Raw genomic sequence first — 16,567 nt, forward strand, 5'->3', positions numbered from 1 at the left:
ATAGCAATTTCAAAGAGATATTGGCTGACTAAGCGAATGGCAAAACTGTGGCAAATGCATTTTAATGCAAGCAAATATGAGATCTGACATCTTGAAGTTAAAATGGATGGAGCCTTTCCATAATGAGAAACAGTAGAGGTGGAAAGAGCCTTGGGAGTTGTGAGAGTGTTCCAGACACATAGATGATTAAAATAATTTGAGTACACAAAATGATCAAAAAGGCTAATGAAATGATGATCTTAGCTTGCAGACCAGAGTGCAATGTTGTGCTTAAGCTGTTCCAAGCCCTGGTTAAACCAAGCCAGAGTAGTGCGAGCAGTTCTGGACACGACAACTTAAGAAAGGTACCTTGAATTTGGAAAGTGCAGTGTAGGTTTACCAGATGCATGGATTCCAGCAACGCATTTGAAAAGTTCCCATATGGGAAACTTGCAGGAGATAAAAGTACATGGGATCCAGGATACGTTGGCAAGTTTAATCTAAAATTGGTTTAATGGCAGGAGACAGAAACTGGTGGTAGAAGGTTGTTTGTGTGACTGGAGGTCTGTGCCAAATTGGAGTACCATAGGGATCAGTGGGGAAGTCCCTTATTGTTAATGAAATATGTATAAACAATGCAGATGAGAATGTGAGGTGAGGGATGGCACAATGATTGGCTCGGTGGTTGAGACAGAAAAGAATAAGGTTTTAGGTTACAGGAGGATACAAACAAGTTTGTCAGATGAGTGAATGGAGTGAGTGGAGTTTAACAGCTAGATACATGAGAGGTGATGCACTTTAGAAGAAATAAAATTATAAAGGAGTACTCGATGAATGGCATGCCACTAAAGGTTCAGAGGAACAGAGATCTTCGGATGCTTGTCCATAGATCCCTAAAGGTAGCAAGGTAGCTTATTAAGATAATTATTAAGACTTATCACGTTGATTCCTGAGGAAGGCCGACTGTTCCACAGTGCCTGAATTGGCAGTTAATTTTGTAGGTGTTTCCTAGCAAGGAGGAAGGCACGCCACTATCGACATCAGTGGAGCTGAGGTAGAGATGATTGAGAGCATCAAATTCCTAGTAGTGACGATCACCATCAATCTGTTCAGGACCACTAGAAAATGCAATATTCAAGAAGGCACAACAAACATCTCTTCTTTCTCGGGAGGCTACAGAAAATCAGTGTAAGAACCCTCACCTACTTTTACAGATGCCCCACAGAAAGCATACTATGTGGATGCATCATGGCTTGGTACAGCAACTGCTCTGCCTCGGACTGTTAGGACCAACAGAAAGTTGATAAACACAGCCCAGACCATCACCCAAGCATACCTTCCATCCATTGACTCTATCTACACTGCTTGTTGCCATGGAAAGGCAACCAGCATCATCAAAGACCACGTCCATTCCGGTTTATATTCTCTTCCAACCTCTTCCATCAGACAGAAGATACAAAAGCTTAAACGCACATACCAGGTTCAAGAACAGCTCCTTCCTCGCTGTTATTAGATTTTTGAACGAACCTCTCAAATTTCAAATCTAATGTTGATCTTGCTTTTTGTGCACCTTTGCAGCCATAACTTTGTATCCCTCGCTCTGTTTAATTGCCCAATGATCTTTTGATCTTTGCATCTTTGTATGTTATGATCTGCCTGTACTGCATACAAAACAAAACTTTTCACTGTACTTAAGTACACGTGACAATAATATATCAAAACAAATAATCGAGTGATGCAGGACTCCTGCCGGCATTTCCTGTTGCCTCAATTAAATCTCGTCCTAAATCTCAGGCTGACCTTCTCCAAGTTGGCAGTCATTGAGCAATTCAGAAGATAAAAGCAAATTACTGCGGATGCTGGAATCTGAAACCAAAAGAGAAAATGCTGGAAAATCTCAGCAGATCTGGTAGCATCTGTAAGGAGAGAAAAGAGCTGATGTTTCGAGTTTAACTGACCCTTTGATTTTCCAGCATTTTCTCTTTGTGAGCAATTCAAGATGAGAGAAATCAAACATTAGAAGTGTTCCACCATTTTCTGGTGTAATCATGACTTTGTTTCACCTTGCTCTATACTCGATAGACGAATATTAAATATCACTACAAAGCTACTGAATGTCTTTAAAATATTTATTCAGTTATTATGTCTAATTTGTAATTTTTAACTTTGCCATGGTCTGATGTTCATTTTGACCATTTTGTTGAACAAAGGAAATTCTGTGAACGTATGAATTAAAATACATGTAAGCATCCAGGATCTCTGTTAGATCCCAGTCCTTGCTGCAATTCCTTCAGTTTTGACAAATAAAGATATGTTTGGCCTCACAGGGAGTGAAGATTCTGTTGCAGTCACAGTTCTCTGAACCTGAGAGAAATGCCTGATCTGAAACTTTAAAAAAACCTGATTAGAAACAGGCAGATCTTACTACATGATGCCTCTCTCAGCTAGTTATTAAGAATGTATAATCTCATGCAGCTGATCTGCAGACTATGTTACCTGAGCTCTATCAAAGCTATATACAGAAATGTCCTGACTTGGAAAATGGGGTTATTGTCCAATCGTTTTAGGCTTGTTAACGGCTCCTAATTGGATGTCATCGTGAAGGACAGGAAGGGACCGTTCTGCACCTTGAACCTAATACATCATTCACTGATACCATTGCAGCCAAACTCTATATATTCTGCCTTTACCTCCTCTCCCATGAAATCTTTGTTCAGAAAAAAACCTATCAGTGCCAGTTTTAAACTTAACACTTGATCTCGTACCTATTGTGTTTATAGAAGGATGTTCCAAGCTACTACCATCCTTTTCTATGAACAAATGCTTGCTAATTTCATTTGGATGTTCCAAGGCTCAACATATAGATGAAAAAACATGAGGAGGCTAAAGATCGACCATTGAGGGACATTGGAGTAAATGTATAGAGAAACAAATCTTTGTTTTCTAGTGCAAAACTTAATTTTAGTTTGTTTACAAACAAAATTAAAGCAGACATCTGTGCAACTGCATTGTTAAGCGTGAAATATAAACATTTTCATTCTAAAAATGTGTAGTAGTTCTGACTAAGATCATGGGTGACACCCTTTCTCAAATGCAAAGCCATTTTTTTTCCAGTTTTGATAATTTCTTTAAAAAGTAAATGTTCTTTATTTTATCTCTAGCCGATAGACTTTGATGGCTTCAAGCTGTTTATGAAAACATTCCTGGAGGCTGAGTTGCCTGATGATTTCTGTCAGCATCTATTCATGTCATTCAAGAACAAGTCCTCCCTTCCAAGCCCTTCTTCACAGGCAAGAAATTCCAGCAGTTCCCCACTCCATGCAGGAGGTAAGTGACCAGGATCTCTAAATCAGCAGACCTTCTCTATTTCTGTTGTCAGACAGCACAAACAACAGCTTGAATAGTCTTTAAAGGAGTAGCAAATCCATGATGATAAAGTGGGATCTGAGACACGCTAGACTATTTTCATTGTCACAAATAAAGTTAAAAGGAAAATGATTAAGACTTTTTCTTTAATCTAAAGGTTTTTGATAGTCAAGTGAAAGGTAGTGAAAATGAAAAGAGCAAAAGCAACTTAATACCTACAGTTGAATGCTGGAAATTTGAAACAAAACAGAAAATGTTGGAATTACTTAGTAGACAAGCCGCACACTTGGAGATTGAAACAGTTATTCATTGACTTGTCAGCTCTTTGATCCTGCAGCAGAACCTCATCTGTAGGTTTTGTGAATCATTGTTGAGAGGTGACTGTACAATTATTTGGGACTGAGGAGAAAGGTTAGCTGCAATTTTTCTCCAAGAGAAGCTTATTGGAGTATGAATTGCTTTTCCACAATAGGTGTTTTGAGGTAGAGACAATTCAAGCTTTTAAGAATGAAATTCAATAAATAAATTAAGCAGAGGAAGAGACAGAAAGTGAAGTTTGAAGGCAGAGCATTTTGAATTGCTCCAACTAAAAGCACTAAATTGAATGGCCACTATGCTACAAATTTCTGTGACATACATTGATTCTGTAATTCTGAATATATAATTAGTAAAAAGCTAACCAGTCGACTTAGACAAACTGACAGGTTAGACAGTCCAGAATATAAATCTTTGTCATGTGCAAAAACAAAACTAATTGTGCTAAATGTGCAGTGGGATAAAGAGTGTTGTAATTTAAACTAAAAGTAAACTAAACGTTCCATCATTATTTAGGAGGGACCATAAATAAAGTACAATAATGTCTAAAGAGCCCATGCCAGTGTTGAAAATACAAAATTTATGTTGCAGAATAAATCTGAGTACTCTACTTAATTTGTGTACATATAATCCCAGCACCAACTTTTAAGATGGTGCCATTTATTTTAGACTCAGTTCCTTATGTTTCCTACCAAATGCTAGCCATAATTCACTTCAATTTCATCAGCAATGTGTCTGCTCATTTCAACAGTCTGTCGGTGACTTGTGAATTTTATGACATTCTGTATTGATAATTTCATTTGAGTTTTGTATCAACTGCAAACATTGAAACGAGACTCTGTAGACCCAAGTCAGTTTCGAGCAATGATTCTATTATTGATCGCTGCAAAATATAATTTACTGCTATCTGTGCCAATTTTGCATCTGTGCTGCCACTATCCATTTAGTCTGACTGGCAAATGATTTTGATAGCAGCTCTATTGCTAATGAAGAAGGTAGTTAAACAGGTAGTTGGAGTTAATTGATTAATTGTCTAGTCAGATATAAAGGGGGAAATGTAGCAAGTAAATTGTAGAAAGCGATGTTAGACTGATTAGTTAATAAACTCTAACCAGAAAGCAGGATGTTTTGTTTCCAGCCTGGCTTACTACCTTGGGAATGGGTTGATCTCGATGATAGGGTGATTCCTAATGCTGAAGATTTAAAACAAAGTTTTCTCCTCTTTCCAGACTGAAGGACCTAATGTTGCTGCTTTTGAGAAGAATGTTTGATTGAAAATAAGTGTGAAGTGTCAGAATAGGATTTCACATTAATTATGTGTGAAGTTGAATCTTAGGATTAGTGGAAAAATGTAAGTAAATACATGGATATGGGTTATGTCCATACCAAATCAAAATTAAACAGAAGTATAACCTTGTCACTTGTTCTTCCTCTGAAGAACAGAATAAGGTGTAAACTATTATCAAAGCTAGAGGCTCAAGAGTTGGACACTGGGGAAGCTTTGGACAATTTATGATCATTTATGGGCAAAATATATAGGAAATATGACCTCCTAAATTCATCTGATGGTTGGTCAGGTATTGATAAATTTAGAAAGTCACACAGTTAATCCATAAAAGAGTATAGAATGAAATTTTAAAATCTATTTGGAGGTTCCCATCTCAGAATCTGAAATTTAAATTGTTGGATATATTAACGTGTAAAACATAGACTCCTTATTAACTGTAGTTAGACTTCCAAAAGCATTTTTTTTTTTCTGGAACAAATTTCGGGAGCCATAAATAAATAAATAAATAAAAAATCCTGGGATAACTTTTATTACCAATGGCCGTCATGACTCAAATAGGACATTTAGCTGTACTGCATACAATAGAGGGTTCAATAGCAGTGTTATGTGATCCCACCCAGATACAGGCTAACAGCTTCAAAACCAAATGAGAATTATTACTAGAGTGAGAATATTAATACTTCTACTTGATCCATCCATCCTCTTGGTTGCAATTAGGTAAATTTAAAAAGGATACCTTCTCTTGTGGATAACGTTTTCTCAGACTTAAATTAACTGATGTTTTAAAGGAGTCAGTTTAACCTAAGTTTCTTCAATTAACAAAATTAATTACTTGTTAATAAATACTAATATAACTCTCGTACAAATTTGAAACAAAAAGCGAGTCTAAAAAGAGAATCTTTCAAAAGCAAACATTATACCATGCAGATTCTGAATTGTTTGTAAAGAGCAGCTCGTTGAATAGGGGGGTTTCAAGATCTTTACTGCATATTGGTTGAGATTATATAATTCTGATTTTTTTCAACAGTGATTGGATTTAGCATGGGGGAAGAGCCCTTTTGTTGTCCTTTTTCCTCTTGTCAGGCTAATTAAACACAGAGTGACAGAGCCTTTGCCTGTAATGTTGGGGTGATGGGGGGATCATTCTTTGAATATGCCTTTCATATTATGCCAAGAGTTGAACCCAGGCTAGCATGCACAAGAATGTTCAGTTCCACTAGTACACTCCAGTAGAGTTTAAACTGGCCTTTTAACCCCTTCCTTATATATTATTCAATGGGAAATCACAAAATATGGCTGCAATTTGGGACATAAACCACAGGTGGTCACTTAGTTGTGAGTAAGAGTTTGTTAGCCCTTTGTTATCTTTGTAGTCACAAGAGATCACTGTCCAATCTGTTTTGGCTGGCTTCTTTTGAAGGGCTGTTGTTTGAATTTCTCTTCGCATCCATAGATATGAAATTCTATGGTTCTTGGTATCTAGGTAGCCATTAAATCTACATCCAAGTTTGCTCTATCATCCCTTCATTAAAGTAAAAACATTTCGGAATTACAATTAAAATGGTTTCCAGTATGTTGGAGTTGTAAACTGTGGTCAAGACATCTTACAGCATGGCAACTAATCTGTTAGAATGCACGTCTTAAGCTTAACTGACAGATGATTACACAGTTGGAGAGCCTCAGCATTTCATTTAGTTGAATTTGGGTTTGGGTTAGGGGAGAAAGTGAGGTCTGCAGATGCTGGAGATCAAAGTTGAAACTTTATTGCTGGAACAGCACAGCAGGTCAGGCAGCATCCAGGGAACAGGAGATTCGACGTTTCGGGCACAGGCCCTTCTTCAGGAATGAGCAGAGAGTGTTCAGCAGGAGAAGATAAAAGGTAGGGAGAAGGGACTTGGAGGAGGGGAGTTGGAAATGTGATAGGTAATATATAGGAAATATATCACATTTCCAACTCCCCTCCTCCAAGTCCCTCCTCCCTACCTTTTATCTTCTCCTGCTGAACACTCTCTGCTCATTCCTGAAGAAGGGCCTGTGCCCGAAACGTCGAATCTCCTGTTCTCTGGATGCTGCCTGACCTGCTGTGCTGTTCCAGCAATAAAGTTTCAACTTGGGTTTGGGTTACACATATATTGGACAACTATGACAATGAGATTATGACAGATGAAAGGCTGACTGAATGTGGATAAAATGATATAAGGAGGGAAGGAAAAGCCAGAAGGGGTCAGTGAATGGAGGATTGGCACCATTATAGAAAGAGCAGGGAAGGTAAAGGGCAGATTCAAATGTTTGGCTAATTGTGCAAGAAAAAGAGATATGAGGTAAGATTTATGGATTGGCAAAATGAGATAAAGGTGTGGAAAGCCAGAAAATGCAGTATGAGATCAGAATAGAGACTAACAAATGAACATAGCCATAAGAAGGGGTGAGAATGTGAGAAAGGAATTCTGATCATATTGGGGAGAGAGTTTGTTGTAATAGCAATCCAGAACAAAATAAGAGGGCAAGTAGTTGTCATACTTTGGTAGGAGCAGACTGGAAATGCTTCAGAAGTGGAAGCACTTATCTTTAATTTGTTTATAGCTCCTGAAATCTCTTGAACATAAGTTGATAAAGAATGCCAAACAACAATAGCTGAAGAGCTGTAAATAACTTGGCTTATACATTCAGGGAGCAGAGAGGGGACAGCCAGTCTTACCATATAGAGAGAAACCTTGATTATCTGAAGGGCATGGGTGGGCATATTTCATTCGGAGTAATTGAATGCTGGATAACGTAGTTTATAGAACATAGAACATTACAGCGCAGTACAGGCCTTCGGCCCTCAATGTTGCGCTGACCAGTCATACCAATCTGAAGCCCATCTAACCTACACTATTCCATGTACATTCATATGTTTGTCCAATGATGACTTAAATGCACTTAAAGTTGGCTAATCTACTACCGTTGCAGGCAAAGCATTCCATACCCTTACTACTCTCTGAGTAAAGAAACTTCCTCTGACATCTGTCCTATATCTATCACCCCTCAATTTAAAGCTATGCCCCCTCGTGCTCGCCGTCACCATACTTGGAAAAAGGCTCTCCCTGTCCACCCTATCAATAGACAATAGACAATAGGTGCAGGAGTAGGCCATTCTGCCCTTCGAGCCTGCACCACCATTCAATATGATCGTGGCTGATCATCCTTAATCAGCCTTATCTCCATAACCCTTGATTCCACTATTCTTAAGAGCTCTATCCAACTCTTTCTTAAATGAATCCAGAGGCTGGGCCTCCACTGCCCTCTGGGGCAGAGCATTCCACACAACCACCATTCTCTGGATGAAGAAGTTTCTCCTCATCTCTGTCCTAAATGGTCTACCCCGTATTTTTAAGCTGTGTCCTCTGGTTCGGCACTCACCCATCAGCGGAAACATATTTCCTGCCTCCAGAGTATCCAATCCTTTAATAATCTTATATGTCTCAATCAGATCACCTCTCAGTCTTCTAAACTCAAGGGTATACAAGCCCAGTCGCTCCAGTCTTTCAGTGTAAGGTAATCCCGCCATTCCAGGACTTGACCTTGTGAACCTGCGCTGCACTCCCTCAATACCCAGAATGTCTTTCCTCAAATTTGGAGACCAGAACTGCACACAGTACTCCAGGTGTGGTCTCACCAGGGCCCTGTACAGCTGCAGAAGAACCTCTTTGCTTCTATACTCAATCCCTTTTGTTATGAGGGCCAGCATGCTATAAGCCTTCTTCATTACCTGCTGTACCTGCATGTTTACCTTCATTGACTGGTGTACAAGAACACCCAGATCTCTCTGTACTGCCCCTTTACCTAAATTGATTCCATTTAGGTAGTAATCTGCCTTCCTGTTCTTGCCACCAAAGTGGATAACCATACATTTATCCACATTAAACTGCATCTGCCCACTCACCTAACTTGTCCAGGTCACTCTGTAATCTCCTAACATCCTCATCACATTTCACCCTGCCACCCAGCTTAGTATCATCAGCAAATTTGCTAATGTTATTGCTAATACCATCTTCTATATCATTAATATATATTGTAAAAAGCTGCGGTCCCAGTACTGATCCCTGCGGTACCCCACTGGTCACTGCCTGCCATTCTGAAATGGAGCCGTTTATCACTACTCTTTGTTTCCTGTCAGCCAACCAACTTTCAGTCCAAGTTAGTACTTTGCCCCCAATACCGTGCGCCCTAATTTTGCTCACTAACCTCCTATGTGGGACTTTATCAAAAGCTTTCTGAAAGTCCAGGTAGACTACATCTACTGGATCTCCCTCATCCATCTTCAGAGTTACATCCTCAAAAAATTCCAGAAGATTAGTCAAGCATGATTTCCCCTTCATAAATCCATGCTGACTCTGACCTATCCTGTTACTACTATCCAGATGTGTCGTAATTTCATCCTTTATAATAGACTCCAGCATCTTTCCCACCACTGAGGTCAGACTAACTGGTCTATAATTTCCTGTTTTCTCTCTCCCACCTTTCTTAAAAAGTGGTACAACATTTAGCCAGCCTCCAATCCACAGGAACTGATCCCGAATCTATCTAACCCTCTAATTATCTTATATGTCTCTATTAAGTCACCTCTCAACCTTCTTCTCTCCAATGAAAACAGCCTCAAGTCCCTCAGCCTTTCCTCGTAAGACCTTCCCTCCATACAAGGCAACTTCCTAGTAAATCTCCTCTGCCCCCTTTCCAAAGCTTCCACATCCTTCTTACAATGCGGTGACCAGAACTGTACACAATACTCCAAGTGCGGCCGCACCAGAGTTTTGTACAGCTGTAGCATAACCTCATGGTTCCGGAATTCGATCCCTCTATTAATAAAAGCTAAAACACTGTATGCTTTCTTAACAACTCTGTCAACCTGGGTGGCCAAGCATTAGGACTTTGCAATTCTTGCTGGATAATCTGAAATTCGGACAATCGAATGCCAGGTAATCGAGGTTCTTCTGCAGATAGATAAGCATGTTTTTAAAAAAGAAAATGCTCTATGATGGGACTTACAAAACTGAAGCCAAACTAATGGTATGGGGTTTTAAGGAGAAAATGACAATCATCATGTTGGAGTAGATTTCCTTACTGCAGGAAAAGTGATCTTGAAAATCACCTTGATTTTTTGCAGGGTGAAAAGTTTCAAAGGTAAGTATACTTGAATGAACCAAAAGAAGCAAGTGACATAGAGAGAAGCTATGGAAATTAAACATGATTTTCTAAGCTGAATAATGGAGCAAGGGCATGGTCTTTTTCTGACTTGTTGTACATATCTTGCATTCAGTTTACAGCCGTACATCTTTGTGATGCACATCAATGATATTCGGTCAGGAATTTGTGTGTTGTGTGAAGTTAAAAGGAAGTTTAAAATTGGAAGTCCAATTTCAGAGCCTTTTCAGTATATAAGGTTGAACATTAAGCACAATAGGTCAGGCATGATTTTGGATTAATAGCCTTAATTAGAAAGTGGGACTCTGCTAATTGAATTGGGCCAGTTTCTCTTAAAATTTTGCATTTGGGGAGAAATCTTCAGTTTGGAAGCACGATTGTGTAGTTTAAACCAGTTGTGCAGCCAGAGTAGACTCAGTGCTAGTTATGATATATTGGAATTGAATAGTGTAGTTGAGGAAGCCTTGAAAGCAAATAAATATTTAAAGGAATTAAATCCAGAAAGATACTCATGTTTAAGGAAATGGGTGACAAAGAAGTTATGAAGCTCATTTTTTCGGTTCTCCTTCACATGCCAATATTCTGGATAATGATTTGAATATGCAGGCTTTCTCAGGTTATGAATATACACATTAGGCCATTTGACCTCTCAGCCCTGCTCTGAGATTCAATTAGATCATGGCTTTTTTCTTATTTGAATTTCACATTTCAATCTATCCCTTTTCTTCCCTTGTTTAACCAAAATTTATCTACAATGAAAATTAGATATGATGGACAAATTTAGCAAATTTTGTGCAGAGAAAAATCAAGTTACTATTTTGAGCCAAAACTCTACTTTCAAAAGAGGATATATATATAGCCAAAAATGGCTGAGGATGTAAATTGTAAATACTCTAATTGCTGAAACATTGTACTTTAAAAGCTTTAGATAAATGTGTGCATTTTCCAGTTTTCTAAAAGAAATGATATACAACTGCAATCCAAGAAAATATTTCCCATAGACTGTTATGTGGATTACCAGTCACTTTGGGACAACATACATTTGACACATGGTGTTGCTGAGAAATAGTTGAGGGTTGACCATAATGAAGAAAATGTTCGAAAGAGAACAGATTTCCAAAAGGAAATGGGTTGTTGCTAATCATCAGTCAGACTGTTTCACAGAAAAAGGTGCTTGCTCCAATCAGTTATTGGAGAATCTCAAAGAACGATGCCTGATCATGTAATGAATTATAAGAATCTGAAAAACAACATTTTTTTTTGTTTAGGTCACTTTGTGATTAACCATGCTGTTATTTGTTTTAAAAAAGTGTTCTGGTTTGCAATCAGTAATTTGCTGGTCTGTAGGTGGTTTGAATCACTCCCAGATCCCTGGTTCTTATTTCGAGAATGTGAAATGACGAATGCAGGTGTTTCAGGGCAAAAACATCTGTGTTCATTTCACTACAAAAAGGTAAGTATAATGCAAGAAATACCGGTAAAAGCACTACATAGTAGAATTGGCACTATCATTTATATGGACAGTAATTAAATACACCATTAAATTAAGCACCGATTAAAGACTGTTGGAATTGAGACATCAATTTTTATCAGACATTTTAATCAGGCTTCCAAGTCTTGGGGTCCCATGCACTGTCACCACCCACCTTCGCTTCCCTGCTAGCTGGGTCAGAAAACTTGGGGTCGAGGGAGTTTAAGATCACTCCTGAGGAAAACACGATTTTGAAGTCCAGCTGGCTGTTGAGATTCTCTTGGTTGGGAACCAGCGCATGTCTGGAAACTCTTGTTCGAATAGCGCTTGGTTGGCCACCCCCGTCTCAGATGTCCTTTGTTGCAATGCGGCCCTTGGTTTGGCTTCACGACTCAGCTTCTCTGTTCAGCTTCTGTCGTCTGAAGCTGCTCATTGGTGCTGAAAGACTATGGGGACGCTGTTAGGGAAGACGCTTGTCGAAAAGGCTCTCCCCCAGTTGAGATTGGGGCTGGTAGTTATACAGAATATGTGCTCCGTTCTCTCCCCTTAAATCTGTGTTGTCCAATTGTGTTTCTGATTTTCCTTCTGAAGTAAATAGGCTTCCTGAAAGTTAAGAGAATGGGTAAATGGATTTTGATTCAAGTTGAATGTTCGGTCTCTGTGTAGGCTCCATACTATCTGTGCTGGGTAGCCCAAGGTGTAAATATTTGTTTCAATCCAGAGTGTTAGGTTTGGTTGATTGCTCTCTTGGAGTGGAGGTGTACGTTGGCATGTCAGGCTAAACGTGGTTCCAGACAGCCATCTGTGTGTTTGTGTATCTTTCCCAGCACTCAGCCCAGGTATTCCATTTACTTTTAAAAGTTTTTAAAAGTGTAGAGTCTTGTCCAGTATTTTAGATGACAGGATTTTTGCACAATCCTACAGATATAGAAATATAGGTTGACTGTATTATATAGAATATCAAAAGTACGTTATTGATCAGTTTTATTAAAATATAAAGTTTAGATTATGAAAGAGAAGATAAGCTTCAAGGAGCCCTAATAAAACCAGAGACAATTGGAATTGGGAGAAAAGTTCTCTGCAGATTGGTATCATGCAGAGCACAAAGAAGATGATTCAATAATCTCAACCCAAATAACACTGTAGGAGTTTCTCAGTGTAGAGCCTAAGGTCCAATCATCATCATCATCGTTGTCGCCGTTGTCGTCGTCACCATCATCATTACCATCATCATCATCACCACCACCGCCATCACCACCAGCATCATCATCACCACCATCCTCACCATCATCATCATCATCACCACCACCATCATCACCACCATCATCACCATCACCATCATCACCACCATTATTATCACCACCATTATTATCACCATCATCACTATCACCATCATCACCACCATTATTATCACCATCATTATCACCATCATCATCACCATCATCATCATCACCATCTTCATCACCACCGTCATCATTACCATCACCATTATCATTATCACCATTATCATTATCACCATTATCATCACCACCATCATCATCACCACCATCATCATCACCACCATCATCATCACCACCATCATCATCATCACCATCATCATCATCACCATCATTATCACCATCACTGTCATCATCACCATCACCGTCACCACCGCCATCACCACCATCACCATTGACATTATTTTGATTATAAGGTCAGTGCCCATATGCAACAAGAACTGGACATCATCCACGTCAGGGCTGATAGTGGCAAGTAGCTTTCACCACACACACACACACACACACACACACACACACACACACTTGGCAATGACCATCACCAGTGAGAGCCTAACAATTGCCCTTTGACATTCAGTCATTATTATTGGCGAATTCAGTGGTGATAATGTTGTTAAAGATTACTGTTGACAAAAACTGAATTGGGCCAGTCACAAAAATACTCAGTACAAGAGCAGATCAGAGGTTAGAAATTCTGTGGCAAATAACTCTCCCCATATCCCCAGTGTTTGTCCACCAACTACAGGTTAGATGGCACTATTTCCATTTGCCTGGAGGAGTGCACCCCTAACCACACTAAGGAAGTTTGATACCATCCAGGGCAAAAGAGATCACTTGATTGACATTTCATCCACCAAAATTCACTCTATTGTGTGCTACCTACAAGATGCACTAGCAATTCGCCTGTGATCTTACACTGCATCTTCCAAACCAATGACTTTTACCACCTAGATGGACAGGAGCAGCAAACACAAGGGAATATCAATACCTCAACATTCCCCTAAAAACCAGAGACCGTCCTGGCTTGAAGCTGCATCACTATGCATTCAGTGCTACTAGATCAAACTTCTGAAACATCCTTCCTAAAATCACTGTTTGTGTTCCTTCATACCAAGAACTGGAGCAATTCAAGAAGGCAGCTCAATGCCGCCTTATTGAGGACAGTTAGAGATGATGTTGCCAGTAACAGATATTGCATGAATAAGCTTCTAAAAAAATACAATTCTCCCAGTAGCAAACAGTGAGGGAACAGTCTTGATACCAGAAGGCAGTTAAGCATCACATAAGGGCATCTTTCCACCAACCCTTGCATTCCACCAGTGGTGGGGAAGCACAATCTGCCATATTGAAGTCCAGTAAAACCTTGGAGTCACCTGATGTGCTTTGAGATAGTGGAATCCTTCTGATTGGGATCCATGTAGCCCAAAGAGGAGCCCTTGGATGGCAAGGGCTAGTCTTCCAAAAACACTTTGCCAATCTCACGAACCACACCTTTCTCATTCTTACCAAGGTTTGACTGATTTGCACTGGCAACCCAAACTCCTATTACCTAGGGTCCATGATGCTGTCTCCAAGCTGGGCAGAGCTGCAGCATTCTTCAGTGTGAACAGTGCCATTACTGGGACTGAAGAGATGTCAGCCCTCTGGCCAACAACGCTTGGAGGTAAAGCATTTACCTTTAAGAGACAGTTACTCCATGCAGGCAACTAACGGATTGCCATAAAATCAAATTGTCCCTGGTTTTGCCTCTTCACAAAATTTTTCTTCTCATCCTTAAACAACTCCACCTTTCCTTTGACTTTCCTTGACTACTTTTGCATTTATAAAAGCTTTATTATCTGTTATATCATTCTCTGTTTTATATAATTTGCTTAATCCCTTTTTATTCTCTGTATTTTCTTTATTGAGCTGTGTTTTTAAAGATATTGTTAACTTGACAGTATCACTAGTAACATTATCTGATTTTTATATTTATGATTTTAGCCCTTAAAGGAGCTCTCCTTTTACATGCTTATCCCTTCCCCTCAGGAATTCTAAACCTGGTCAACCTCACTTTGAATGCTTACCATTATTTCACTTCCCAACTTTAGATTACAACCTGGACCAGATTTATCTTCAATTCCCCTCTAGTTGATTACTTTTATGCCTGACTTTAACATGTTCTTTGAACAATTATTTGAAATTGTGGTCACTGTTCCTCCCACTGAAACATTTGCACTTATCCACCTCATTCCACCAGCACTGCTTTCTTATGGAATCACCATTTGATCAAGACAGTGTTCTCAGAAATATTGAGAGTTCCTCTGACTGTCACTATTCTAGAATATACTAGTCATGATGAAATCCTCTATTTACCCTATTCTGTAATTCTTAAATCTTTCTGATTTATTTACAATCAATTGCTTTGTTGTCTTCTCATTCATTTGTGCTGTATCATGTAATAGCATTTTAGCTCTTCTTTTTTTCCATAATTATGACTAATTCAATTCCAATGAGAATTTCATTCACCTAGCACTACCTGTGGTAGCATTACACAGGCTTACTTCATTACATCACAGGAAATTAATAACTTGTAGCTAGGAATATTAAGTTAACAAATTCTCCTCCTTTAAGCCAGGACTTTATTAATCCCAGAATAAGCTAAAGCAATACAGGGGACTGTGCCTGCACATCAGCCATCCTTCCTGATTATGGTGAGTACAGGAACATACATGTACAAGAACACAAATATAATGCTGCATTCTTCTGCCCCTTCTGATTCTCCCTGTTTCTCAGCCATACTTTATGGTACTACTGGTTGTCTTTCCAGTTCACTCCAGGACAGTGAGATCAGTACAGAGGCAGGAGGAGTCTGATCAAAGTGGATGGTTGCACCTCAATCAAGCTGGAACCAATTTTCTCCGAGGAAGATTAACTTGTATTGAGAGAGTGTTTAAATTGAATTGGCAAGGGGATGGACACCAAATGAAAATTAGAGAGAAGAATCAAGATACATTAGAACTGGAAAGACAACCAGTAGTAGCATAAAGCATGGTTGAGAAATAGGGAGAATCAGAAGGGGCCGAAGAATGCAGCATTTTGGCTGCAAAGAAAGAGCACAAAGACTGAGATCAACATGAAATTTAAAATTTAAGGTGAACAGCAATTTCTGATTTTGTTCCTGATTAGTTGTACATTTGATACTGCCCATTAGTTTGAAGAATTTGATATCACCTTCCCTTCTACATCAAATACTTGCCCACAGCAAATTTTGATTGCCACTGTGTAATAAGGCATTTCATTGAACAGATAACCTCACTCTGCTCTGTGATATAAGTTTTCTTGTCACTTTTTTTCTGGTCCATTGTGTATACTCTGGACATCAGGAACCCAAGGCAGTTCTAACAACAGAAAGTACCAATTGCTTTTATTAAAGCAAAGTTCCCTTCAAAAATATTGCAAGAAACTTACAATGCTTACAATAACAATTGACCGCTTTCTTGTTTTCAGGCTAGAAGAGATGATAAGCCCATTCTGCCTCAACTTCTCGTTGTTGATTAGTTGACCTCTTCCCCAAGCTTGCTGGAAGGCAAGTTGTTTTATACACTCGCCACACAAAGAAGCTATACATTCAAAGTCTTTGACACTACCCAGTCTCCAATTTTTGACTACTGTCAAATATTACAACTGTGTCATGTTTTCAAAATT

General features: G+C 39.1%; 1 protein-coding gene across 3 annotated transcripts in view; it reads left to right on the forward strand.

The window, feature by feature from the left end:
* Positions 1 to 16,567, forward strand: part of dgkb (diacylglycerol kinase, beta) — a 794,652-nt gene that overhangs the window by 151,720 nt on the left and 626,365 nt on the right. For all 3 annotated transcript variants that reach the window (XM_087987111.1, XM_087987112.1, XM_087987113.1), the window contains exon 5: positions 3,141 to 3,306. In XM_087987111.1, coding sequence (XP_087843237.1) covers positions 3,141 to 3,306 — 166 coding nt within the window. The remainder of the gene's footprint in view (positions 1 to 3,140; positions 3,307 to 16,567) is intronic.

The sequence above is a fragment of the Chiloscyllium plagiosum genome, unplaced genomic scaffold, assembly GCF_037043375.1.
Source record: "Chiloscyllium plagiosum isolate Xiang-an unplaced genomic scaffold, Cpla_swu_hap1 HiC_scaffold_5, whole genome shotgun sequence".
In the NCBI taxonomy this organism is placed as follows: Eukaryota; Metazoa; Chordata; class Chondrichthyes; order Orectolobiformes; family Hemiscylliidae; genus Chiloscyllium; species Chiloscyllium plagiosum.